Below are 27,608 nucleotides of genomic sequence, written 5' to 3'. Positions count from 1 at the left end.
GGCTATTTATGTTGGAATTTGTTTCTTTGTAGCCCTTTGTGGCCTAATAAGTCGACTACACCAAGCCATACGCGCCATGTCCAACCGGGCAGTTAAACGTAATGAATCCATGTGATATAAAGGAATAGAACTGACCAAAGCATGAACACACACCTTTTGATGTCGAAGCATCAACTTTAGCCTAGTTTTGTCCTCCCCATTGTCTCAGAGGTCGCAAACAATGATCCATATGTGCTAAATAATGCTTTATGAGCATTCATCCTTGCAGCCTGAGTCACGGGTTGCTGATTCTAGACCACAACAAATCCGCCTACAATTGAGACAACTTTCCAATCTGTCACCTATCTGTCTGGACCCTGCGTTTGTGTGTTTGCGTGTGTCCAGGGGATGGTCTTCACACACACACACACACACTCACACACACGCACACACACACACACATGAGGCAGGTAAAGCCAAGAAGCTGGAGAAGGGGATAACGAGGAGAATTTTGCTCTAAGAGGATTATCACGGTCGTTAGCTACCCGCTGGTCGGTCTCGTCAGCGGATGCCTGGTTCGCCGGCTGGAGAACTGTGCACCGCGACGCGCAGGCAATAACCTACCGACAACCGGGCGAGGAAACGGGTCATACTCGATCTGGTGCGAGTCACAGGACGTCTTAAACCGGTCCTATGTGTTGCCTAGATTAACTGAGACATCGCAAGATGATCCGCTGTAGTTTTTACCTGTTGGGAGCGCACGGGATTCCGTCACCGGGATTGCATGTGCACTGGAAAGCGGTTTCCTGAGGCGGGGGCGGGGGGGGGGGGGGGGGGGGGGGGGGTTGACAAACTGATATTGAAATGAAGACCCGACCTGCGGGGATCGGCGATGTCAATGCCGACTGGATGGGTTCGCTCCCCTCCATGCTCAGTGCCATGCCGCTCAAACACCTCGCCGTGCCAGGTGAGCTATATGTCCGTGCGTAAAGACGTTTGGGTATCTCCGCGTCTTTTCTTCTGTCCATCACTGTACACTTCGGGAAGATAACAAAGCTGCACGGTTGAAAATTGGATGTGATCTGTTCATTTTTCTTTTCTCCTCATCATTATCATCTCTCTTGCAGGGTCCCACGATTCGTTCACCTACTGGGTAGATGTGCACGCTCCTGTGGGACCCGACCAGAAGGTATACGTGAAGTACCTCGCCACCATGTTCAGCGTCTTGGCCAAGAAGGTCATGGTGAAGTGGTCCATGACCCAGGTGCTAAGTTCAGATCAGTGACATATACAAACCTAACCATCTCTGGAGCCAGATAGCTTGCAGATGACATATTCAATGATTTATTTTGGCCAGAAAATCTGGGTTTTGTGGCCAGTTGTTATAATGTAATATATCATGCCTGTATTCCTAGAACCTGACATTTAAAGAGCAGCTGGAGGCAGGAATTCGCTACTTTGATCTCCGGGTCTCCTCCAAACCAGGAGAGCAGGGAAATGAGATCTACTTCATCCATGGCCTGTTTGGACACAAGGTGAGCAGTGGAGTATACTGACATTTAAACGCTTGCATCATTAGGCTACGATCTCCTGCTGTTTCTTATTGTGATTTAAATATGTTTGATTTAATCAGTCACAGTCCAGTATTATCCGTCAATGTTTAACATTTTTGTCTTTCATGGATCAGATGTCTGAAGTCCTCAAATAATCAAAAGTACATTTGAACGTGTTTTCCAATAGTTCCTCTTATTCAGATGTCTGTCCTTTATTTCGTCCAACAGCATGAGCAGAGAATGTGTTCTGCTACCGTCCCATGTTGTCAGTAGTGGGATGGAGATGCCCTTGAACGGGGATCAAAGGTTGTGAGTTTAGTTGGAAGCATCCCTCTTCAGAAATGAGGGTTTCTGACATGTGCCTGTCCCCCGTGTGACACGGGGAGACCTTTTAGGTTCGATGCAGGAAAGTACCTCCAACCTTTCGTACCTCTGTTCTCCCCCACAGGTGTGCGATGGCTTGTTAGAAATCAACTCCTTCTTAAACCGACACAGGAAAGAGGTGAGAAGCGCTTTTCGTAGTGTCCTTCATGAAATACAATTTGAAGAAAGCACAGATACACAAGCATGGTCATAGATAAAAGGCGTTGGCACACTTATGTGATTCGGATGTTTGGATGATTTAGGTAGTGTTTCTTGACTTCAACCACTACTATGCAATGGGAGCAGAGCATCATGTGTACCTCATCAACATGCTCAAGGAAGTGTTTGGCAGCAAGCTGTGTAACATCTGTGCAGTGGAGAGCATCACTCTGGACTACCTCTGGCAAAACAAATACCAGGTGAGATCAGAATTCATCCATGAAAGTGAACGTACAACGTTCCTCGAAACATTTCAAAACAAATATTTTTTCACTTCCAACTAGTTTTCTTGTGTGTGTGTGTGTGTATTGACTCCGGTGATCTCAGGCTATTTAAAGCTCATATACATGTACAAGTAAAAGCGGCATGGAGGCGTGTGTTTATTGGACAGCCCACTTAACCCCTGTGGACAGGTAATCCTCAATTAGTCAATTAGTGAGGACATCATCCCATTAACCCTTCTTCCATCATTTCCGTCTTTCATGGTTTAGCATTGATCCTTTCTTCACATTCTCGTTCCATTTCTCTTCAATCATCTTTTGGGGGGCTTTCCCTACATTTCTTCCTTGATTGCCTCATCTCGCACTCTTCATTTTGGTCTGTCTTCATTCATTTCTTTTTATATACACGCATACTTATATATGTGGACACGAGAAGCTCCACATGCACATTCATGTGAGTGTGCTTCCTGTTTTAGGTGCGATTTTGTTTCCTCGTGGTTCTCCGTGCATGTCCGTGTCTCATTCCGATGCTATCTGTTTAACTCCTGCTCCTATGACCCTAATCTGTGACTGGCTTAGTTGGCAAAGGAGTAGGAGAGAGAGTGTACAGAGGATAGATTTGCACAATAACCAGCTCCAGCCATCTTTCTTGTTAAAAGTGTCATTGAGACACCCAATCAGTTGTGTAGTCTTTTAAACTTATCTATTCGCTGTCTTTCATTTGCTTTTCTCCTCAGGTGATTGTGTTCTACCATCATCCATCTGCTCAGGGCATTCCTGTCATGTGGCCGGGAAACAAGATCCCCGCTCCCTGGGCGAACACCACCCAACCCAACAAGCTCACACAGGTCAGAAAAAACAACAATGGCTCTGAAAACTACTCACCATGAAGGCCCATGTCTACTTCTTTCATCCCATTCAGCGGAAAATCAATACAAATATAACTGTGATTTGCTATTTTTACAAGATGTAGGATTCAAGCTAAATAATCTCCAGTTTAGACATCAACTACACCAGCTGTGTCACTCCTCACACACCTCACATCAAGGGGTGCTTTCGATGACATTTGCTGTGTTTCAACTGTGTGTGTTTGACATTCTCCTGTCTAGTTCCTGGAAACTACGCTGAGGGAAAGGGCCAAGCAGGGCTCCTTCCACGTGTCTCAGGCCATCCTCACACCCAAAGTTAACACCGTGGCCAAGGGCCTGGTCTGGGGGCTGCGCAGCTACCTGGTGGAAAGGTCAGTCACTATACGTTTGGGGTATTTTATGAAGGTTTTGTATATGTGAATACATGCATTACAATGTCAACTTTTTTGGTAGTTTGGATACATTAAGCTTTACATATACCTTGCTATTAAACATGTGTCTAAGCATTGGTGAGCATATATGTGCTCATGCACCTTTGGACCTTGTCTGCTTCTCTTTTGCTCATGTCCGTTTCATTACTTAGGCATGCGGCCAGTAGAGGGCAGTACAGTAAATGCTACAAATGCCTGCAGTAAAGAGGATCTTCATCTTTGCTCATGCTCTTGAAAAAGGGCCTTATCAACAAGAGCAAACTAAACACTTGGAGCAAATGCAACGTAATAAGAGAATGATGCAAATAATTAAAATAAGCCATTTTAAAGAATCACTCTCCAACCAGTCAATGGCTGTGTGTCATTACCTCCTTTACACAACTGGCGTTTCATGTTCTATTCTTGAAATGCATGACGGTGTAAACGCTGTTGTTTCCCATTTATAAATATGATGTAAATGTTTGAATTTATGGCATAAGATACATTAGAATTAAAACTGAAATAGATTAGGTGGCTTCCTCAACATTTCTTTATTTATATCTATCATCATTGTATAAATTAAATAGATAAAACGTCTGTGTGTGGCTGCAGATTTGTGGTGCTGTGTGTTCACGTCGTGCCATGCTGCGCCCATCTAGACAACAATATGATTTCCTGAAGAAGCCTCTGTACATTTGTTGACCTATTGTTACTCATGCTTCCCTGTGATTGGCACAGCTGTTTGTGTATCTGTTACTCACCACACCCTCTGATGGATAATGCAGTGTAGCATTAAAAACCAGTGTGGATGTTTCTTCTACTTATAACAGGATACCGCCTATAAGAATCTGTCTAAGCATGCACCTTCAAGTTTGACGTCTCTGTTACAAAATTCTGTCACCTCACTGGTTTATTTAACTAAGGATTAGCTATAATCCTTTTTATCCATTTCCAAACTATGAAGGATCAAACAGAAACCCATTTCATCTCTCAGATAAGAGATTTTACTTCCTATGCACGGACTAAAATTATCTGCGCAACTCCAGCAGCCATCTAGCTTGTTGAGCCAAAGCTTTTAGTAGAAATGACAGAGGAAATCCTGACTCAGAGTACATACCCACCATACCCTCAAAAGTGAGAGAAACAGCCACTGATGCTGGGGTATAAAACTCCTGGACGGACTCTCTGGCGAGACAGGAGGCGGCCTAATTTTGCACTTCCGAGGAAAAGGGATTGTTTATCACCGCTGGTTAAACATTCTGACTTCCTGGTTTTGTTCTGCTGGCGGCTCAAACACAGTGGAGAATTTAAGGGTGTTGGAAGTGATACAGCTACAGAGACATGGCACAGTCTTTGTGTGTGTTTGTGCCTCTATGCCAAGAACCATAACAGAAAGTATTTGAATGCAAAGCAATGATTTTGAAACAATGGTGGTAAAGAACTCCCACACTGACTAACAGACAGACAGACACAAACATCACTCACTTTAACCCTTTTTCCATCCGTACCGTTTTCTCCCACATCAAGATACTGTATCTCAAAAGCTTATCAGCAGCTTGTCATTAAATTTGGTGGACAGACGGACATTCAGGCAAGGAACAACTGATTGGAGTCTGGCAACGATAAAGCCATAACTATAACCCTTAGAGACGGAAACTTGGCCCTAGATATTTTGTTAAAATATTGATATGTTCGCAAGGCCAGTGGAACAGTTTAATTCAAGTGATTCAGTGTAACAAAAATAGGGGTGTCATTTTTTTGCCTTCTAATACAAACTCTCTTCTTTGCTGGTTCTAGAAACCTGCCAACCATCATGTCCTGGGTTGAGGCTCAGAGGCCGGGGGAGGAGGGGGTCAACATCATCACCTCTGACTTTGTGGAGCTCACCGACTTTGCCAACATTGTCATCAAACTCAACAACCTGCTGTTGCCTGAACAGGATCCTAAACGGAGATGACACATGTTTGCACAACAGGACAAATATGTGTGGACCCCGCGGTGTGGTGGAGGTCGGAAGACAGATTCCTCCATCGTTGTTGGATATACAGTTGTTCCATAATGTTGGAGTCCCAATTATGTATTTTCAATAATAATGTGTTATATTGCTTTGATACATTTTTTTAGTTTTTTTTTATTATCATCAGCTGGCAAAAAGGTGTTTCTTTAGCCAACAAGGTATCATTGCCTTGCTCAAGGGCACTTCAGAACCCAGTTACACAGGGATACTATATGAGACAGGGACCCTCGTACGACACAAAACCTTTAAAACATCACAGTTTGGGTTGCAGACGACTTTTTCACCCCCAACATCATCAAGTCCAAAAGAGGGAAATGAGCTGGAGCTTATATTACCATCATCATAACGTCAACCAAATGCTGTCATAACACAGCTTTAGCTATTTGACTCATTTCTCTATATTCTCTTTGGGGGGGAAACCGGAAATATACCACATTGGTACTATTTAAAGGCAATGCCGCACAGGTCACCATGCAGAAAAAGACTCTCAGCTACCTGTGGCCTGAACAATGATACAATTGTTGTCCTTGTTTTTCACATGTTCTGATCACATTACAGATTTTATTTTATTATGATGAAAACCAGGATCCTATTTTGCGTAATTCTTTTGCTTTTTGAAACACTGCAGTCCTAGGTTTTTAAGGTACTACTACAGACTACTAATACATCCAACATTATGTTAGAGGATTGTGAAGGTAAATCCCCGACATTATGACAGTGGATTCGTTTACATTCCATTCACTATTGTAAACATTTGGCCAGTATTCTAATGTTGGGTTTTAAACTATGCACATGGTGTTTTTTCAACAGTAAAAAGTGCAGTATTTCTGTTTCTATTTTAAGCAATGTCATGCATTGTGAAAACAGAGCCCACTGTGTTAGTCTTAGTACATATAGTTGGGCTATAAAGTTTATGTAAACAGTGGCACCTTTAAGGGAGGGGCAGAGGCAAAAGCCAAATATGTGTGGAACTTGTGCCACAATACTCATGAAATGTGCACCCATGCACACAGCTTTAAATGTTTTGTTTTTTTCAGCCTTCATATTTAGAGATGCAGGAATGGAAACAATTTCCTAGGACAGTAAAAGTATGTTGGGAAATGCATAGAAGAGCACTAACAGTATACAATATATGAGCATGTCCAGCATGTGTCAAGTCTGCATCGGGCTCCATAAGACTGACCGTGTATACTACATGTAGAAATAGCAAGGGTAAAGAAATGTCCACCTTGTTGTAGTCTGAAATGCCTCTGTGTGCGTTAGTGTACGTGTTTGTGTGTGTGTGCTCTGTGGGCCCTGTGATTATGCACGACATGGATAGTGCTGCAGTGACAGTCGCCCTGCATTCCTGTGGTCAGAGTAGGGAAGGAGAGGAGGAGAGACAGACTGCAGAAGAAGACGCAAAGTGATTTACAAAGCAGAGGCACTAAGACGGTAGAGAGGAAAGTAAGAGAAAGTTCAACTAGAAACAGAAAAAAATGGAGGACGCAGAGAGAGATATCCGAACATCTGCTTTGTTTCCTTCACCAGCAGCAGCAGCATCTAACAGGAAAGTAAAATGTTTTCTTTTCAACTCTGCCCTTCTTTTTTTTCACTCCCTGACTCACTTGTGTGAAATGGCCTGTTCTGTCCAGGCCACATTGTTGACATGGTTGGCGGTCACCAAGCACTGCAAATCTCTCACACCCTAACACACACACACACACACAGTCACAAGCACAGGCACTTTAATTGTGGAGTAATTACACATACCATGGCAGGCAAGTGGGAGAGCAGAGAGCAGCAGCTCTAACTGATGGAGAGCATTCCTTTTGTTGTTTGGATTGGTCCTCTCTCTTTCTCTCTCCCTCTCTCCCTCCTCTGTATCCCTGCTGGCTTCCCAGGTTTCAAAGGAGAAGACGACAACTCAAGCATGATCTCCCAATAAAGTCCTAAAGTAATCCTACAGCCTTTGTGCTTATGTGTGTGTGTGTGTGTCTGTTTGTCAACCGAGATTCTGTTATTCTACAAACAGTCTTTGCCAAAAAGTGGAGCAAACATTGGCACACAGCTCTCCAAAAGTATTTTTTTTGGATTGGTTGGGCACCACAGTCTAAGTAGACCAGTATTCGAGTAGAACATTTAAGTCCCATAACGTCATTTCTCTCTCCCCTTATTTCAAAACGTCAGCCCCCTCCACTATTGCACCACAAGTTATAGCAAACAGTTGTCACTTGGCTTCATCACAGACAAATACATGGGAAGTTTCCAGCCTTTAATGAGACTTTGTTTTGTCAGTCCAGCGGCAGTTATACCATCACACTCATGCCTTGGCTGAGTGGTGTGTTTGCGTTCAAATGAGATGTGCAACTATTCGTGGAAAGCCATTTATGTCAGCATAGAAAAGGTTACTCTGCAAATACACTTGTGAGTTTTAGTTCATTTAACCACGGCTCTATCCCTGGTGTTAAGTGACGTCAGTGACCCAAGTGGACCAGGTCAGTAACATTCATTACATACAGATTTGTTAGTGTTCTCTTTTAGACCACGATGACGACAGTATTGAACCAGCTGTAAAAACACATGACACTGTATCTTATGATGATCATGCCTCTGACAGAATGTGGGAAAGAGAGAAAGAGAGAGACTTGACAAGACTTGAAGAGGTGAACCACCAGACGACTGAAAATACACCTCACTTACGCTTAAGCCACAAGCGGTGTCCATGTCATGCGATCATCTGTCATTAAGATGATATTCAAAAAAGCATGTGGGTTAAATAGTTTTACCCACTCAAATCCTCAAAGCCCCACATCAATTATGATACCAGGGATTTCCCAGAGATTAAATGATCTGTCGGAGTACTGGTGTTAAGTGGTTCAGATACTGTTTCACAGGCTTTCTAGTACAGTAGACTGGTAGAATTAAGTTATGGCTGTTAAAAGAAAAGTAAGTAAGATGCATTTTTCTAAAGGAAACTGTGTCTCCCCACTGCAGGGTCTCCGAACACCGGTTGGAATCCCTCCAGAGTTCCTGCTCAGCCTCCTGGGGTCACATGGGAGATGTGGAATTCACTCAGGAATGCTGTCAAACGTTCGGCGGGCTCCTGGGATGATGTCAATGGGAAAGCTTAGCAGCTCTCGTGCTAACAAAGCAACCATGGAGGCATAGTAACTGTATAGCTTCTACACTACACAAGAGAGAAAGTTGAAAGGAACTGCGAGACCATTTTCAGGGAGCGTTATCCTGATAACATTTAGCTGTTCTGTTTTTAAGGCTTTTTAAAGATGCATCTGTTACTGTTGAGTTGAGACCTAAAATTACCCAAAAGCCATGACATGTTGCCATATGAAAGCAAACTTTAGAAAAGGCTGATGTTCGTTCACAGACAAAAGCTGATGTATCATAATAGACAGCATTCATTTCCCCATACACTTTTTCCGTTTTTCGTCTGGCCTATGTCTCTTTTTTCCCCCTCCTTTATCCTTGATCCTCCGTAAACACAGTTGGGTTTGTGAACTTGTGAACTTGTAATTTGCAGATTCACACTTGGGATATGTAATTCTGTGGGTTCAAAACCTTTATATACTCTTGGCCAGTAGATCTGTACACATAATGGGCGTCCTAGAGCTGAGGAGCAGTGGAGAAAGTGGAGCAGGGCACAAGCTCTCTTCCTGTTTATCCACAAAGCGATCCATGCGGTGCCTGGGAGATAAGATAATCCTGCTGTTGTGTGTGTGTGTGTGTGTGTGTGTGTGTGTGTGTGTGTGTGCCCGCAAACCCTCCTTGGCCTCAGTCCTAACCAGTTGGCCACTTTCAAGACTACATTTATCATTTTCCAACCATAACAACACACCCGGCATTACGCTTCAGTTGTGATCCGTGTGCGTAGCCTAAACAAAATTCTGCATGACTTAGATCATATTATAGTTCTGCATAATGCATGTTGTTGTTTTATGTCACCTCGGTTGTGAACGGTGGAGAATGCACGAACCTCTGCCGGATGAAATTGCCTGCCTTTGATACAGACGTGCTGGCTCCATGATGTCTTCAGACCGACGCATGACCGTACATGTAGCTGAGATTTTTCAGATGGTGCACATAACTTATACAAAGAGCAGCCAGCCGATGCTTTAATACTCACAGTTCCACATGGGCAGCATTCGACAGAACAAGGATCAAGGATAAGCATCAATTGACCAATGCACATTGTATTGTGTGTTTTCCCTGTGGAAACAGATATGTTGGTGAGAATAAAAAAAACTAAAAACATCATGAATACAATTTTGTTGAAACAGATTTTGTGTGTTTTATGTGTAGCTATTTGTATCTTCCCGCCATTAACCCATACTTTATTCATACGGATGTATTTTGCAATAGGCCTATCATTTGAAAAGGGTTATAGGTTTGTTTGTTTTTCTCACAAGGGAAGGCACTTGCATTTTATTTACCTTTATCAACCTGCTGCATGATGGGAGTTATGCCGTTTTGTTGTGCACCAGTCTGGGTCTGTCTCCATAGACTGAATGAATCAAAACCACCAGTATTGGGACTGCATTGTGTCATGCGAATGGAGACTAGACTGCATTCCTGTTGTAATATCAGCTAATCATGCTTCTTATCGTGGCCTTTTATCATTGCTGCCAAGTAGGTCTGAAGGAAAGCTCTCGCTCTCTCCCTCTCTTTTTCTCCCTCTCTCCCCTTCTCTCCCTCTCTTTGTCAGCCTAAAGGCTTCTCTCTTTGAGCCAGTAAGAATGAGAGGTCAAGTGAAGGTGGTCCGTTAACACCTGCACGTTAGGCTCTGTGTCTATGTGTCAGTGTGTTTGAGAGAGAGAGAGAGAGAGAGAGAGAGAGAGAGAGAGAGAGAGAGAGACTCCCTCCCCTTGCTGCCGCTCCAGCTCCACTTCCAGCTGTTGCTGCATTCCTCCACACGTCGCAATTGGCTGAACCCGCCGGCTTTTTACGTTTGTGTACGTTTGGAGCGTGTGTTTTGTGTGCGTGTATGTGTGTGTGAATATCACAGAGGATTAAAAGTATCTCCTAGACATCCGCTGGTTGCTCATGCTGCAAAGGAAAATGCATTCGCTGTCGAGAAAGAGACTTGTGACAGAATAAGTGACAGAATACCTTCGGGATCTTGGAGCAGTTTGCGTCCTTTTCTGCGCGATGACAGAGGTGGCCAGTCCTGCTTCAATAATGGTGAGCGCGATTCCATGTGGGTAGAATTACAGAGTTCCCATTTGTTTATGATTTAAATGTGTGTGTGCCTTTAAATTTATTCAATCTCCTTAATGGGTGTTTCAACAGCCACTGGTGTTTAATCCACAGCTCAGGGAGTTCTTTACAGAGTTTGTTTCTTATGAGCTGAGATAAGTTACATTTTATCCGACTTCAATTACACATTTTGTTCTCGGCAAATACAATACAGGGAAAGTTTTGTTTGTTTCTCGGCTACTGATTAAAAGTCCCCACTTTAAAAATGTGTGCATATTATAAATTACTATGATGAGGATAAAGACCAATAAAGAAACACTATTAGAATGAACAAGTGGATTCCTCAGGATTGCTGTTTTTAAGTTGGAACCCCATCACAAAATTAGGTAAATACAACAATATTTTAGTAAACTTAACTATAGATTTTTTACAAGTTAGAACAACTTCAGATATTACAGTGCATGACGTTTATATTGGATTTTTTAAGATATTTAAATAAGGAGGCCTTTATAAGAGGACAAATCAGAGCAGTGACTGATTTTGACTGGTCATGAGTGGTTTGGGATATTGTTAGTGTGTGAGTGTACGAGCAAGCTACATTTTGACACAAACAAACTTAAAGAATACCTCAGTGGATACCTCAGTCCATGGCACAAGCTAGTATTATTCCATGACTCACTTGTTCTATAGGTGCATGAGTTCATCGCAGCATTACATGTTGCTTCCCCCTTAATGCAGCCAATCATGTGGCAGAACTTGGAAATCAACCAGGAACTTTAAGAAATCACACCAAGTGGCAACATTCAGAACTGTTAGTCTTATCACCACGTACCTCTTTAACATATCAGATAATGTATAATTATTATGTATGGATGAAGAGTATGCATGTTTGTGGTATGTGAGTGTGTAAAGGGATGCTATTAAATTGATTACATTACAGTCATTTAGCTGACGCTTTTATCCAAATGCCATCATACCGTAGGCACAGGAGCAATTTTGGGGGTTAAGTGTCTTGCTCAAGGACACATCGACATGCAATCAGTGGCACCGAGGCCAGGGTTCGAACCGCCAACCCTCTAATTGAAAGACAGCCCGGCTCTCCACTCGGCTGAGTGGTAATTGTGGATTTATCCAACCACGGCACTTTGCAGCAACACATCTGTGTTTAAGATGCTGAAAAAACATTCTATTTTAACATATAGAATAATAAGCTATGTTAAAACCATTATACCGGTCAAGCTGGCTCTGTCCATGATGTGGAAACCAGGAGGATACAACTGTTCTGTCACGTGGACTCAACATACCAATCATGTTATGAGCTAGACTCACACTGTACCAGACTTAAGAACTGTGATAGAAGTGCACACACAGCACTTGTGAGGATAATTTGTATGCTGAAGTAAATCATTTTTCTCTGTATTGTCAAGATTCCCTCCACAGTGTGTACTGTTTATGTATATACCAGGTATGTGCTTGGATTTTCATCAGTGCAGAGTAAGATCCCATGTTGTTAGGAGGACAGAGGTGCAACTTGGGGAAACTTTTATTGGTCCACCATTAATCTCTTTTCCTTCCCTCTCTGGATTCTTTAGTCTGTGTTTTTATTCATTATCTTTTTTTTGTTTCCCTGACAGACTGGGTTTGTTTTCTGCCTTGCATTTTTCTTCTTCTTCAGCACTCACAGTTGATTTCACTCTGTGAGCTATGTTAAATGTGGGTTATATATGTCCCTCTACTAGTTCACTGTCCCTCCTTGTCTCTCTGTCATATCCGGCACCTCAGAAGCCCAAACATCAGTCGATCCCCTCCATATGGCAGTGAAGGTAATCTGGGCTTTTCCAAAGACACACACACCCTCCATAGAAATTCGAGTTTCCTCCGAATTTGAGTCAGCTGCAACAACAATGGACTTTCTTTCCTGTGAGGATCTTGCATTTGGGTGTAATGACGAAGAGAAAACGTTCACTTGAGTGTGAGAGAGTTTGAGTTGAAGAACAATGCCGCTGGATGTTTGTTGTGTGATAGCAGGGGTTCAAGGCTAAGTTGTGTTAATCAGCTGGCAGAGTTTTCACTAAAACACACACACAAACACACATGCATGGAAACACACACACACACTCAATCAAAGACATAAACACACTCACCCACAAACAATGAAGTAGATTTAACTGGACAAGTAACAGAGAAGAGCAGTATTTTATGTCCGAAAAGATGCATGTGTTTGTTGTGTGCGTGGGTATGTTGACGTCTGTGGCGTGTCTGCATGCGTAAGGCATACTTAAAGTTTAGTTGAAGAAATTATTGCGCACAGAACACAGAGTGTAGTGAGGAGAAGGGAGGAAGATAACCCCATTTAGCCCCCTGTGTTGCTCCATAAGAGGGACACAGAGAGAGGGACTCCATATTAAACAGCATCTGCGATACAATGCTGGCTTTGTCAGGTGGGCGGAGGAGAGGGTCATGCTGGAATGTAAGGGGAGGGCATGAGAGACAGAGGGATGGAGAAAGAGAGAGATAAAGACAGAGAGAGGAGTACAGACAGCATTTAACACTTAAATGGCAGATAAAACACGTCAAATGCATGGGAAAGGAAACTAGGTGGGAAGACAGCGTTCGCAAACAAATGAGATACAAGTAATATTCCAAAGTAAATGGACAGAGACGGGACTGAGAGCACATGAGAAGAAAGAAGATGTGTTATTCTGAACAGATTGGGCTATAGGAGTACTGATTAACCAAGGAGCTGACATACACCATACGTATGACACCCAAGCATGCACATGAACCCTGTACAATACACAGATATTAAGCACATCAACTCAATACATGCAATCACATAATTCATACTGCATCACAAACACTTGCTTCCAAAACCCAAAGACACGGAAAACACTTCCAAAACCAGCATTATGTAAATCATTGGCTGTCTTAATGATCATGGAGTCCTTTCGTTAGGAGTTGCCCAGGCTGCATATGGATGTAAAAAAGATGCAAACAGGAAGCGAAGCAACAGATGTGACGATTCCAGCCTTTCATAGTCTTGCAAAGAGTGTCGAGACCAAATGAGTAAAGTACCCCGAACTCATGTGGTCTATACAAAAGTGTCTTTTTTCCACGTGAAACCACCCAGATTTTATTTTTGTAGCAAGTGGGCTTAACAGTCACTTTGATTGTAACTAGATGTATTGTTATCCCCCCCCTCATCTCCATTAGTTGGTCAATATATCACCCTGTGGAGCTGCTGGACTTGAAACACCCTCTAGCCTAAGGCCAATGTAAGCTACTTAAATAAAGCAGCCACACACACTGAAGAAGCAGATGGCCAGCATGGAATATCTGCAGTTAAAGTAGAAGAATCCTGATGATTTGTCTGTTGCACATTGTGCTCTTCTTCTATTTTTTTAATTCAGAGTAACTGCCATGTTCACGATTCAATCCAAGATCATGACCTCGCTGTTTTTGACAGACACACACACATGCAAGTGACTAAACAATCAATAACACTGATTTGGAACACACTAAAGAAAGTGTGTTCCAAATCAGTGTTATTAACAACACGCTGAGATGTCCTGAGATGTGGTTGTGAGAATGCAGCCTGCCACAGAAACAGACAGCAGCAACAACAACAACAACGAAGAAGGAAATTGAAACAGAGAGAAAGAACAAACAGATGTAGAGGAAATACAAACAGAGGGACTGGACAGAGGGATAAAAGCAGAGGCTGAAGAAAATGAATGAAATGAAACAGAAAATCCTTGAAATAGAGAATGTCCTTCTGGTTTTATGAGTCCTCTTTCTTTCTTTCTTTATTTCTTTCTTCCTTCCATCACTCTCTCTTTTTCCGTCACCCCATTTTTCTATCTCCATCTCTGTCTCAAGCTGCAGGGCATGCTTAGCATTTGGGGAGACTCAGCCGTCCAACAGATGGGATCAAAGAGAGATGTGCATGCATGCCCATTTTCTTTACTTATGTCTTAGTGATTTTAAAAACATTGTATGTATGAAGTTGTTTTAGATGGTTTTCAATTATTTAAAGGGCTACTTCAGGTGTAAAACAGATTTGGGATTAAAGTTAGTATTAAAAGTGGTTCAGGGCTGCACAGGATATTTCTTTCATTGAAAGTTTGTCCTTCCATTCAAGGAGTTAGTTTGTGACGTTTACTCTACGGGACTTCCCTCAGTCTGCTTCATATGTTACATGTTACCTTAACTTGATACTATTTATTTACATAAATTATGAAATATTACTATTATCCTGTCAAATGAATGTTGTTCCAGAGACGTAACTGTACAGTGTACACCAAGTGTAGACACCTGAGCAATTGTAAGAACATTTAAACACTGTCATATTCACATTTGTCATCTGTTTAAAGTATTACATCTAAATCTATGACTAGAGCAGCTTTATATATTAGTTATAGGGAAATAACAGCAAAGGTCTTAACAAATATTCATCATTATATTGTGTGTTCACATGTTTCTCTACAAACCTGCAAATATACCTAGGCCATCCAGTAATCGCATAGCTCTCTAATCCAGTGGCCCAGACAGCATCAGTTTTGGTGAAAAGTCTAGAAGGGGGATGACACACTTCACTGCTCTGCTTGAACTAGAACACAACAACACAAATGCGTGTCTTGACCTGCCTAAACTGGAGCTCGCCTGGTGAAAGAAGAAGAGAGGGGGGCCATGGAAAATAAGGAAGACACTGAGGTGAAATGATGGAGTAAAGAATATAAAACAGAAGGGGAGAGTCAAGTAGGCAGGAAAGGACATACAGGAAGGAAGTGGGAGGAAAAGATAGAAAAAGAAGAGGGAAAAGTCTTGTCATTATACAAACAACAGTTCCCGTTGAACTTTAAATCTGCATCTCCTCTATGTATTTGTCCAGCTGATGTTCTTGAGCTTATGTTCTTGCCATCATACACCGTGTGTTTGTTTTGTCTACACCAGAGAAGAAGAAAAGAAATCTGTGGAATGTGGGGCCCTATGTCTTTATGCGATAACAAAAAGAGCTGATGCGTGACTTCATTTGTGGATGTGTTTGTGTGTGTGTGTGTGTGTGTGTGTGTGTGTGTGTGCATAGGGGTTACAAGGGCAGCTGAATTGGGAAGAATAGCAAGTGTGTGTGTATGTGTGTGTGTGTTTAAAAGCAATACGGGTGTCAAAGCAGCAAAGGAAGTGACCTCAGAGAGGAAGTTGCCGCTGAATTAGAGGAAGTGGTATGGAGCTGACTTGGATTTGCGCTTCCTATGCTGGTGATTGGAGGAAAGGATATAAAAGAGAGGACAGTGAGATTAAAAAGACAGGAGGATGGGGCACAGAAAGTAGAAATGAAGGAAGGCAGAGAAGAAGAAAAGACAAGAAGGTTGAAGAGTTGGAAAAACTGTTGAAGAATTAGATATTGAAAACAAATGAGATACTAATATTGAAACCTGTGTGAGGTCGATAATGTATATTATCTAGGATTATTACAGGATAACATGGAGAGAGAAGAGGAAGAGAGGCAAGAGATGACAGAAGGTGCAAAAGGAGATGTGGTTGGGGTGGTTTCCCATATGCTGTAATCATCTCTGCTTTGGTGAGGAGCATTTCACTCATCCATCTGGGTGTTTGTGCGTGTGTGTGTGTGTGTGTGTGTGTGTGTGTGTGTGTGTGTGTGTAGAAGCAAGACTGTTTTCCTTTATTGAATTATAGGGTACTGCAGGGGTTGTCCTTGGCACTCGATCTGAGCGTGTTTATTCAAACGCATACACATTTTTTATCTCGCTCTGTTTTCATTCCTCTTTATAGTTTGCCATTCTCTTCCTTGTATGCCAGTCTAATCCTGCTCTGCTATTTCCGAGTTTTCTCATGGCTTCCTTCTTGTTCTTACCCTGAAAAATGTTTTCTTTATATTGGACTCCACTCAACTAATACAAAATAAGAACAGCAATGGCACTAAAGTCCCGCTAGTGGCCCTCAGAGGCTGAAATGTATATTACACCCCACAATGAAGAAACAAACAGTATACTGGTGCTTTTGCTATTCCGAGGTTGTGTGTGTGTGTGTGTGTGTGTGTGTGTGTGTGTGTGTGTGTGTGTGTGTGTGTGTGTGCGTGTGTTTGTGTGTTTGTGAGCATTTATTCCTCTCAAGGGCTATTTTCCCCTTGGAACACTTTCACACGGAGAGTCCCTCTCATGTGGCAGCAGCTGGGCATGCAATGCCCTGTTGTTTTTTCTTTGTGTGTGTGTGTGTGTGTGTGTGTGTGGGTGTGTGTGCGCGTATGTGCATGTATTTGAGTGTAGCTGGGCATAATCATTTATGCAGATGCCTACAACTTTTGTGTACTTGTATGACCCTGGTGTGTAGTGTATACGTATGGACATAGACCCCATTTTTTTTATGTATAATGAGATGTTGATGAATGAATGTACAGAACGATGAAAAGACAACAGAACATAAAATACTATCATGAATAATTTATAACTAGGTGTGCGGTCTGAGCTGATTTCACCTCCTCTCTCATCCATTCTGCAGGACTGTGAGATGATGTTTCAGCCAGAGTCAGATCAAATTTCTCCGGTGGAACCGAAGGTGAGAGAATATACGCAAACACACACAAGCATTTTAAGTCATCTATAAGTTAAATTAATAAAAGAAAATATATATATTGAGCATTTTGCAGAAGGATTTTAAGGGTACATTTTAATGGTGGTCCATGTTTTTCTAGTCTTCCGAGAGTGAAGATTATAATAATGATAAAGACACTGTGAGTGAAACCTACCTTTCCAATCTGACTGATGCTTGTAGTCTCCGCCTCTGGACCTGATTGACACAGGGAATGGGCTGAAGGTCCAGGCAGACACACCGCATCTGGTGAGCCTGGGCAGTGGGAGGCTCAGTGTGGCAATCACCCTGCTGCCACTAAAAGAAGGTAACACACACACACACACACACACACAGATATAGCATAGAAACACATACTCACTGGGTTAAGAATACCGGGTCATACAGTATTGCCATTCCTCTTCCCAATGCCCAGGATCATATATATTTTATGAGTCATGTAAAGCTGTCATCGATGGTGGAACTAGACCTTTGCATTCCCCTCCCCTCCCTCCCCTCCCTCCCCTCCCTCTTTTTCCCTCCTTCAATGCTTTGTTTCTCTGCCTCTCCCCTTGTTTGCCCTCTCCCTGCCCATCCATCGCTTCATTTCCATGTTACTGGAGCAGTGTGTGTGTGTATGGATATGTGTGTGTGTGTGTGTGTGTGTGTGTGTGTGTGTGGAGGGGGCACTATGATAGGGGAAAGTGATACTATGCTGGGTCGCAATAAAGTCAAACAAGGAGTTAACACTACTTCCTCCCACAGGGCTCCCTTAGACTGAAAACATGTAGTTAAACAAATTACTACATCCACATCCCTGGTTATTTATTTTTATTGTCATTGGGGAGGAAAATTACCCCACTTATTGGTTGGTGCGCAGGCTGAACCCACATTTAAACGTACAAAAACGAGGACAGCACTGCGCTAGCAGACTGCGATCCAACACAGCTATAAAACAGAGATGACTCAAACTACATGGTTTCATGACAGCGTCTTCTACAACAGACAGAAAGTACTCAGTAAACTGAAAGACTGAACTCCACACTATTCCTTAGAGAAGTATTCAAATCAGTTCAAGCACGGCCAAAAACACATGAGTATTAATAGTATCTCTTTCATCAGCCATCCACAGGTGTCTTGCACTCATTCTCCCTCAATCACTCTTCACCCCTCTCTTTCATACACAGACACACACACACACACACACACACACACACATGCAGACAAACATACATTCATTGAATCAGCAAGCCACAGGTGCCATAGCTTAATTATTATTCCAGCAAGTTGGCCAAACACATGACAGCAAAGCGATAGGAGCGAAGATAATGAGATCTACAACATGATATAGTGAAAAACAAGCTTGTACTACTGATTAGAATTCAATAGCCTGCAGACGGAATCTGACATTAGATTAAAAGCATTCAATTTAAGTAAGTATCTGTCCTTAGATAACACTCATGACTCTCACATACACTTTCAGAGTTAACATGTCTCGTGTGGATCACAAAGCTCTCATTGTGTTCCTGATACAGAGAGACAGACTCTTTTTGTTTTGCCTCCTCAGCCAGGAGAGCAGTGCTGTTCAAAGATTGCGATAGATGGATTGATTTAAGCTGCGGCAAGTATGAGAATATTAACTACAGTGTGAAGAAAATGTTTTACGATATTACACAGTGGATAGTATTAAAATGATACGTAAGGTAAAGTCAGCAATGTGACATTTCATGTTCTACGTCATCATGTTTCTTGCGTAACCTCTACACACTTTCACATTCTCCCAGCTCTGCGTGCCCGTCCATTTCAGTGAGGAATGCCAACCATGTGAACAGGCCATTTTAGGAGAACTGAGGGTCTATTTTTCTCCAGAATATGTCGACTGAAAAAGAAGAAGCAGTTGAAATTGACAATACTGAAGTGCCCCTTTAAAGTGTGGATCACAGACCGCCCATGTGGTTCAAAAAGACAATTGTACTTTTGCGTTTCTATCATTCCTATTTGCATATTGCTTGATGTTTCAGGGGTGACTCGCATCGGCCGAGAAGATGCTCCAATTCCTCAAGACATCACTATCCAGGGTCCTGGCATCGAGGCAGAGCACTGTCTGATCTTCAATGAAGGTTGATGTCAGTTCACTCAGCACAAAATGAATTCATATTATAAGCCAGGCCTCTGAATTAAACAGTTGTCATTTCGGGACTGACAAGTGTGTACCAAGAGTTCTACCCAGTTTACATCTGTACGTTGTGTTGGCCAATGACTCATTTATTTTAAGAAGGCTTTTGAATAAAAAATAGTGAGATTACAATATTTGAAAACATTTTGTCAAAGCCGAAAAGAGATGATCCGCTAAATACAGTATAAAAATCAAGAGGCATCTGTGTGTTTTAAAAGGCTTATTTTAACAAAACTACAACAGAATCTGTTAGAATTAGCATATCTCACCAGCACAATCTTTAATTTGTTTCAATAATAATGTTTCAAGATAAATATAGCATTGAGTGAACTATTAAGATGGATATCTTTCAATACTTTGTCAGTGTATTGTGTGAATGAAAAGACAGTTATCTTTGAAGAGACAGTGATTGATTGCCCTGATGTTTTTTTTTGTTCCTATGTGACACATCCTGTATAATTACTACACCAAGCATTCAGACCAAAGCCCTGTAGTGAAGATGGAAATAGCATGGCTTTGTGTGCTTGTTATAATTAAACGTGGTAGTGTAGTTAGATGGCATCTTTCAACAGGGAAGAACTTCTGAGTGAAGGATGACGTCGAAACTTTAGCTGCTTTACTTTAAACCGAAGGTGTACTGATCCCCTACTTTCTCATCATTACCTGTGACACAGGAGGGGTGGTGACCCTGGACCCCTGCGGTCACCTCTGCAGTCTGGATGGAGCACAGGTCACTGTGCCCACACCACTCACACAGGGTAAGATATGCACACACACACACACAAACACACACACGCACACACACAGTATAACTCAGTCAACTCTCAGGGAGGACCCATACAATAGACTGTATTTAAGAAGGCCCACACACTCTACATCAGGTATTTCATTTGCTTGTGCACAACCAGGCACACACACATGTACATGTTTGATATACTGCCACCTACTGGTGGAGTGAAAGTCGACTTCATTTCATTGAGTGTGCACACTTTCAGTGTTAAACAACTCCCCTGTGTGTGAAAAAAAGAGAGAGTGGTTAGTTTGTGGTTCGGTTAACCTGCATTCCTTTCAGTTTGTGCATAGAGTCATATGGGTACAGTTAACGTTGTGCTGACGCGCATGAACAGCACGGTGTACAGTATGTTTGTGTTTGTGTGTGTGTATTTCACATAAATGTATGGTGTGTGTGTGTGTGTGTGTGTGTGTGTGTGTGTGTGTGTGTGTGTGTGTGTGTGTGTGTGTGAGCATTTCCACGTGTTTGCGTATGTGTTTTGAATGATGTAGTGGATGTGCGTGAACCTCTGGTTTGGTTTAATTCCTTGTGGTTTGGAACAGCTAGCTGCTACAGTGAGTCACCGCTTCCAGCAACGGCAGAGAGAACCCTGCACATCAAATTCTGTTATAGGAGACTGCAGAAGACTTGCAGAACACACACACACATACACACACACAAACAAACTGAGGATCCTCCCAAATTCTAACGCATTTATTTTTTTAGCATTCTGTCCACCATGTGTCTGTTTTTTGTCAGCCAGTATCCTGATCTTTCATCTGTCTGCCCTCTATCTTCTTCTCTCTTCCCCCAAATTCCCTTCTCCTTTACATGGATGCACAGCACTCCTTGTTTGACTGTTTTTTTGCACCTGGCTTCTCCTTCTCCATGTATCCATCCTTTCTGTGAACCCTTCTCATTGTGGCCTGGCCATTTCCAGTTAAATATTGACAGGCCTATTTATCTTCCCGCTGTGCCGGGCTGATTCAAATATTGACATCATCTTGGTGTGTCTACACACGAGGCTAGGGCTTTGTGAAGTCGCAGGGGTGGAGAGAAGGACTGAAAGAGAAAAAAGGGGTTAAAAAAAAAAGGTCAAAAGGGCACGGTTTGGAAAATTATGGAGAGAGAGAACATCTTTCAGGAATATCCTCTGGCCTCAAATCCTCTTGGATGAGTTGTCTAACCACACACAGAAACACACACACACACACACACACATACTCATGCACACTGTGGAGCAGCCTGGAGATGATTAGCTGTGTTTAGGAAGTGATCTGTTCTGTATTTGGGACTTCGGAGCTTGACCTGGAATCACATCAGTTTCACTTTTTACTAACTTGAACAGCTGGAAGTCACTTGTTGAATATGTCCATACAGCATAATAACAGATTTGCAATGATGACAATAGAAGTCATTGTACGCCAATCACAACAGTTACAAACGAGCAGTATAACTACAGGCTTTCTTCTTCTTAGAAGAGACTACCCTTAACTGAGGCTTGGGGGGGAATTTAAAAAGCTTTTTTTTATTTTTTCTTGCTTGCTTCACTCCCTCCCAGAATCTTCCATTTTTATATAGCCAGTCAGTCTGTCTGGCTTACTCCCAAACTATTCTCTGCCCCTTCTCCACTGTTGCTTTGTCTCAAGTCAAATTAATTAATTGCAGCATGAATTGGTTTGCCATTATAATCTAAGCAAGCCACCAGGTTGTTAAAGTCAGTAGCTATTGTCCAGCTGTTTTGAGGTTACACTGGTCCAAGGTATTTCAAAGAAAAGAGAGAGAAAATAATAGGTAGACAAAGAAAAGCTGAGGGGGCGTCCACCAAATAACTCACTGTCTAATAGCTCTTGAACCTACCAAATCTAGATTAGGGTAATAGCGTATTACACTGTTAGTTTACATATGGTTTTAACTACTCAAAATGGTGTTTTCTTCTCTTTCATTTTTGCGTTTTAAATATCTGAAACTTCAACATTGCTATTGTATTCCTCGACTGTATGTTAAATAGTCTGCTCTCGTGAATCGTGAACCTCTTACCCCTTTTTACCGCGAGTTGGTACAGTCCCGTACTCTGACTCGTGGATGGTAAATCAGTGAACTTTCTTACACACGCAGTCAAGACGGGCGAGGAGGCGGCTCGCAGGAGAGACAGAGACAGACAACAACACAGGCACCGCCAGGACTCTAGCTACACTGCGTTTTACTTTTATAGAAAAAAAAGTGAATTTAAGGTCTGGTCATTATCATTTGTTAGACGTTAAAAGAAAGAAAATAGCTGTTATTGTCGTGAAACGTGCTCACTGAATGGGACTCAAAAGGTAAGTAACGGATTTAAATGTAGCTAGAAAGTTAACTTTCAACAAAAGTAACACGTTACATGTAAATGCATTTACTCTACTTAACTGCACTGCACCTTTTTGAGTTAGGCTTATTTCATACTTAGGCTGTACCACCTTATATATGGCTTTACCCCACTATACGTTTTACTTGAATGAACTAAGGTTCGTGTATTGTAGGCGAACGTTACTAATTTACGACGCTTAACACCTAGTAGGATAGTTGTAGTTTGTTTTGGAGGTAGTCTGTCTGTTTGTTGCCCATACGTGGTGAGTGTGTTTGAATCGGGTTTTGGTTTTTACTGTCTCTCTCTCTCACACACAGTTACGTAAAGGATGGCTGATTCACATTCAAACCAACATCTGCGCGCGCGCTCATGTGTTTTATGAACACACTGTATTAAAACCAGACTCTCGGGCTCTCTGAAGAGGTTGCTCAATGTTATTCCCACCAATCGATACGTTTGTTCATTTGAACCTTGTCGTATGAGCACAGTTGGCTGCTTGTATCAGTCCTGCATACTGTAGGCTCATCAGCTGATCATTATTGATGTCCCTTCCTCCTTTCTGATTGGCTGCAATGCAAGCCATCACAGATACAAATTGAGTCTGTCCCCCTAAATCAATGGTAATCATATTAATAATAATAACTGCTATACGACTGTAAAGCCAGTTTAAATAGAGGATATATTAATTATTGCTGCTCCTCCTGTGATCAAAGCCACTGAGTGGTGAAATATTCATATGGCCAGCCATCTTTTGGAGGCGTTTCATCACCACCTGTTGGCTGTAGTATATTGTCTGCAGCTTTTGGTGGATCTTAAATGAGCCTGCAAGTTTACAGACCGGTGTGGTGTGAGTGCACGTGACAAAGAGAAGCAGCCCACGGCTGTGAGGACAGGCTCCGTGGTCAGGATACCTGATACCTGACACCTGGAAACAAAACCGGCCTCATTGTCATGGATGTTATTGTGTTCACAAGTATTTCTTCTGCCTGCCATGAGCAGGCAGAAGAAATAGGGACTTAAAAGAAGAGAACAATCTTTAAACCAGATGAATACGGTATAAATCCTTTGTTATCAGTTTTCATGGTGTTTCTGTTAAACTTTTATTTCTTTTCATTCTGATAGATTATAGTTTATATACCATGGTTGTCCTCTTTGTGTGTCGATAGGTTGATGCTTTGTGGATGACATTTGAGATGAAGCAGAGAAGATATCTACTGAGACTCTGGTGAAGAGCTAGATTATATATATGTGTGTGTGTGTGTGTGTGTGTGTGTGTGTGTGTGTGTGTGTGTGTGTGTGTGTGTGTGTGTGTGTGTGTGTGTGTGTGTGTGTGTGTGTGTGTGTGTGTGTGTGTGTGTGTGTGTGTGTGTGTGTGTGTGTCTAAACTAATCTACAATGAGTCCCCTGAGAAAGACCAGTCTGTTTTTTTGTTTTTATGATGTTACTGCTGGACCCTTGTGCCCCAGAGGGGGTTCATTTGTGGTTTTGAGGCCTATTAACACTCCCACTGGGACCTTGTGTGTATGCATCTTTTCATGAATGAGTAAACTCAGTCTTTGTTCAGTACCATAAAGATTTAAGAGATTACAGCAACATTTTGAAGGCAACCCGTTTTGGACATTTGTGGTGATTACTTTAGATTTCTTTGATTACTTGGCAAACCTGACCAGTTAGCAGGTAAGTAAGGTGAGTTTCATCCAAGAAATAGTTCGACATGGGATCTCTGCATTAGGTTTATTTTTCATTCTAACCTAATGGTCTCAATTTGGCAATTCCTCCACTTATGTTAACCAAATAGAGAAACCGTTTTCAGTTTCCTCTTCCCAAACACTGCGGTGAGAGTGTAGTTTGGGTCGCTCAGATCTACATGGAAACAAAAATTGGCTCCAGCCGTGATACAGCTCCTACATCTGTGCCCTCAAAGACTCTGAGGTCTGCCTTTGTAGAGCACACACTTTAAATTATCCTATAAATGTGTGTACAGACTAATTTCCAGTTTTCTTGTTGTTGGAGAGGGTCTCTCCATATGTATGTGTGTGCGTGTGTGTGTGTGTGTGTCGGGGGGGGGGGGATGCTTTGACGTGGGAGGCAAATTCAATTTGCTGGTAAACAAGTGAACACGTAAATTAGATTAAACGTGTTTTGTTGGATGGTATGTCTGTGTGTGTGTGTGTGTGTGTGTAGGTTAAAGGGAGTTGGCATGTGTTCATCTGCAATCTATTTAGGACAGCAGACTTAAATTTAGTTTGTGTGCAAGCAGTTAGGATTAGCATTTCATTTTATTGAATGTGGCGGATGCTGTTCCCTTGTAATCTTATCACAGATGGATTTTAGGAGCAAGGGTTAAGAAAAGGTTTGCAGTAATCCGGTGTTTGTTTGAGAAAGCAAGAAGCGGCGCAAAGGTTGAATCATCAGGTTTTTATAAATATACAAGTACAACTTGTGAATTTCTCATCCTTTCTTTGTTTATCTGTCACAAACACACACACACGTACACACACGTACTGCTTGTATTTGTTCATGCTGAAGGACGGCAGGATTAGCTAGTAGTTGTTCGTTAGCTAAGAAGCACTGAGAGGAAATTAGTTCGGCGGGGGGGGGGGGGGGGGGGGGGGGGGGGGGGGGGGGGGCGGGGGCTGTGAACAAGTCATGGCGACACATTTTACCCTCCACTTTAAAGGTGGCACATGGTGAGGCTATTGAGGGTAGGAAATTAGATTTTTACAAGAGCTGACTGCTGGCAAAGTGTGTGTGTGTGTGTGTGTGTGTGTGTGTGTGTGTTTGCTTCTCTGCTAAATACTGCGAGTTACTGTGAGTCATTAGGCAGACACTGTTAGGAGACATGTCTCCACACAGATTCACAGAGCATGTACAACATTTTGACGCAAACACATTAATCAAGTCCGGCGATGAGAAACACATATTATTAGATCATTACCACACATATGACACGTGTGTGTGTGTGTGTGTCTGTGTGTCTGTTTTTCTGTAATTATATTTAAAAACACACATCTTTTGATCTCTCTGTCATGATGCCACTGCTTCACAGTTTGCGCTCCAAACCTGCAAGATTGTGTTTACATGGGTATGTATTTGAGAAGTTCACAGTCCAGCTGTGTAGACTAAACATTTCTTACAGTTGTTTTCGTGTGTGTGTGTGTGTGTGTGTGTGTGTGTGTGGTGTTAGCTCCACCTCACCACAGCACTCAGGTTTCCCCCCCTGTGCGGAGAAATTACAGCTTTGAAGGCAAAAGAAATCTGCCAAGGCAACGTCTAGACAGATACGACTTAGCTAACCGGTCACCGCAACATTTTGGCCGTGAGCTCAACTCTTCAGCGGAGGTGTTTGTGAAACTGGACATAAGGCCGAGAGTGAGAAAGAACAGCACACAAAGTGAGATGAGAACGAGAGAAGGCAAAAGAAAGAAAAACATTATTGACATTTTTCCATTCAGTCTTTTTCCATTCGCCCTCTTGCTACACCCCCCCCCCCCCCCCCCCCTTTCTTGCCTCAGTGGCTGTGTCTGACCTCAGGTCCAAGGAATCTGATGTAACTGCAATGGAGCTATTAAGGAGGTGCTTTTTTAGCCTTTTACACACATGCTAACATTGTGGGGGTTTACTGTAATGCTTATCTGAACCTTCTGGGCGGGGGGGAAGGGGGGCTGAAAGAATGGAGAGAGCAAAGAGGTTGTGTGTGTGTGTGAGAAGACAGACAAATGAAAGGGGAACTCTTTGTTTATTAGCCAGTCTTGTGATCTTCTCTCCTCTTTGTTGTCCTCTTTGCACCAGTGAAGTCGTTTCATTTGTTTTCTGCTGTCTTTCAACTTTTTTCACTTTTCCTGCATAGGATCTTCTGGGTGTGTGTGCGTGCGTGTGTGTGTCAGCACTGCTGTCTCCCTTCCCTTCCCTTCTGAGGTATTTGGACAGCTGTGGCTGTCTGTGTGTATTACAGAGGTTGTGACCCTGACATCTTGTTTAATACCTGGCCCTCTCAGCCTAATTGATGGCCAGAGCAAACACTGTGGTCCAGAACGGCCGGCTGTGCCCGAGAGTGTGCAAGTGTGTTTCTAGCTGTGAATAAAAAATAACTACTGCCTCTTCATACATACTATAGCGTGCCGTTTGTTACCATGGTCTCGTATGTTTTACCTTACGTGTCTGTGTGTTCTCTCTCCAGGTTATTCCCTGTGTCTGGGTAAGTCCTATTTCTTCCGGTTCAACCATCCCGAGGAGGCAAGCAGAATGAAGAGCATGCTTCCACAAAAGAGCCCCGTGTCAGCTTTAGCCTACAACACAGGTACACACACACACACACACACACACAAACCCCTTCTCTGACCCATGACCTGTACTTGATCCCTGCTCTTTTTCCTTTGTTTCTCCTCTCTCTTTGTTCCGCCACATCACCATCTCCCCTTCCACCTCCCTCCCTCCTTCATCTGTCTGCTCATCTATTCCATCTGCTTCTCACCTATTCTTCCTTTGTAGTTTTTCACCAGCTTATTCTCCTCACGCAACATCTGTCCCCACAACTACATTCAGTCCTATGCCCTGACAGGGATCTCAGGGTATAGTTACAGGTACACACGACCTAGACAGGTGTGTGTGAGATTGGCATGTTGGTCTTGAGTATGTCTGTTACACACATTTGACAGGCTGAAGGGTAGAGTTCAGCCGTCCTCTCAGTATTTCCTAAACATATACTCTCACTGTCACACACATGCTAAGAACGTAAATTCAAAGCATATAGGAATGTTATTGTCATCTGGTGCCTGTCCATTTCCATGGCGATACAGCTGGACTCCGCTGTCTCCTTAGTGATTGATCGGGCTTGGAGCAAGGTGTGTGTGTGTGTGTGTGTGTGTGTGTGTGTGTGTGTGTGTGTGTGTGTGTGTGTG

At 42.6% G+C, this 27,608-nt stretch overlaps 2 protein-coding genes across 2 annotated transcripts in view; both read left to right on the top strand.

The window, feature by feature from the left end:
• Positions 1 to 843: 843 nt before the first annotated feature.
• Positions 844 to 5,571, top strand: plcxd2 (phosphatidylinositol-specific phospholipase C, X domain containing 2; the record flags this gene model as incomplete). The annotated part of the gene is made up of 8 exons (XM_079181759.1): positions 844 to 946; positions 1,107 to 1,243; positions 1,395 to 1,514; positions 1,981 to 2,034; positions 2,159 to 2,314; positions 3,073 to 3,183; positions 3,445 to 3,575; positions 5,412 to 5,571. 8 exons carry the CDS (start codon positions 844 to 846, stop codon positions 5,569 to 5,571), a joined length of 972 nt encoding a protein of 323 aa, XP_079037885.1.
• A 5,205-nt stretch (positions 5,572 to 10,776) lies between these two features.
• The window catches only part of phldb2b (pleckstrin homology-like domain, family B, member 2b), a gene marked incomplete at its 5' end in the record, with an annotated part of 38,491 nt that continues 21,659 nt past the window's right edge, over positions 10,777 to 27,608 (top strand). Inside the window, 6 exons of the mRNA XM_079181629.1 lie at positions 10,777 to 10,809; positions 17,344 to 17,400; positions 17,617 to 17,740; positions 19,434 to 19,532; positions 20,263 to 20,346; positions 26,888 to 27,007. Of these exons, the coding sequence (XP_079037755.1) occupies positions 10,777 to 10,809; positions 17,344 to 17,400; positions 17,617 to 17,740; positions 19,434 to 19,532; positions 20,263 to 20,346; positions 26,888 to 27,007 (517 nt within the window). The remainder of the gene's footprint in view (positions 10,810 to 17,343; positions 17,401 to 17,616; positions 17,741 to 19,433; positions 19,533 to 20,262; positions 20,347 to 26,887; positions 27,008 to 27,608) is intronic.

This window comes from Pholis gunnellus (genome assembly GCF_910591455.1).
Source record: "Pholis gunnellus genome assembly, chromosome: 20".
Classification (NCBI taxonomy): Eukaryota; Metazoa; Chordata; class Actinopteri; order Perciformes; family Pholidae; genus Pholis; species Pholis gunnellus.
This window is presented reverse-complemented; position numbering and strand designations above follow the sequence as displayed.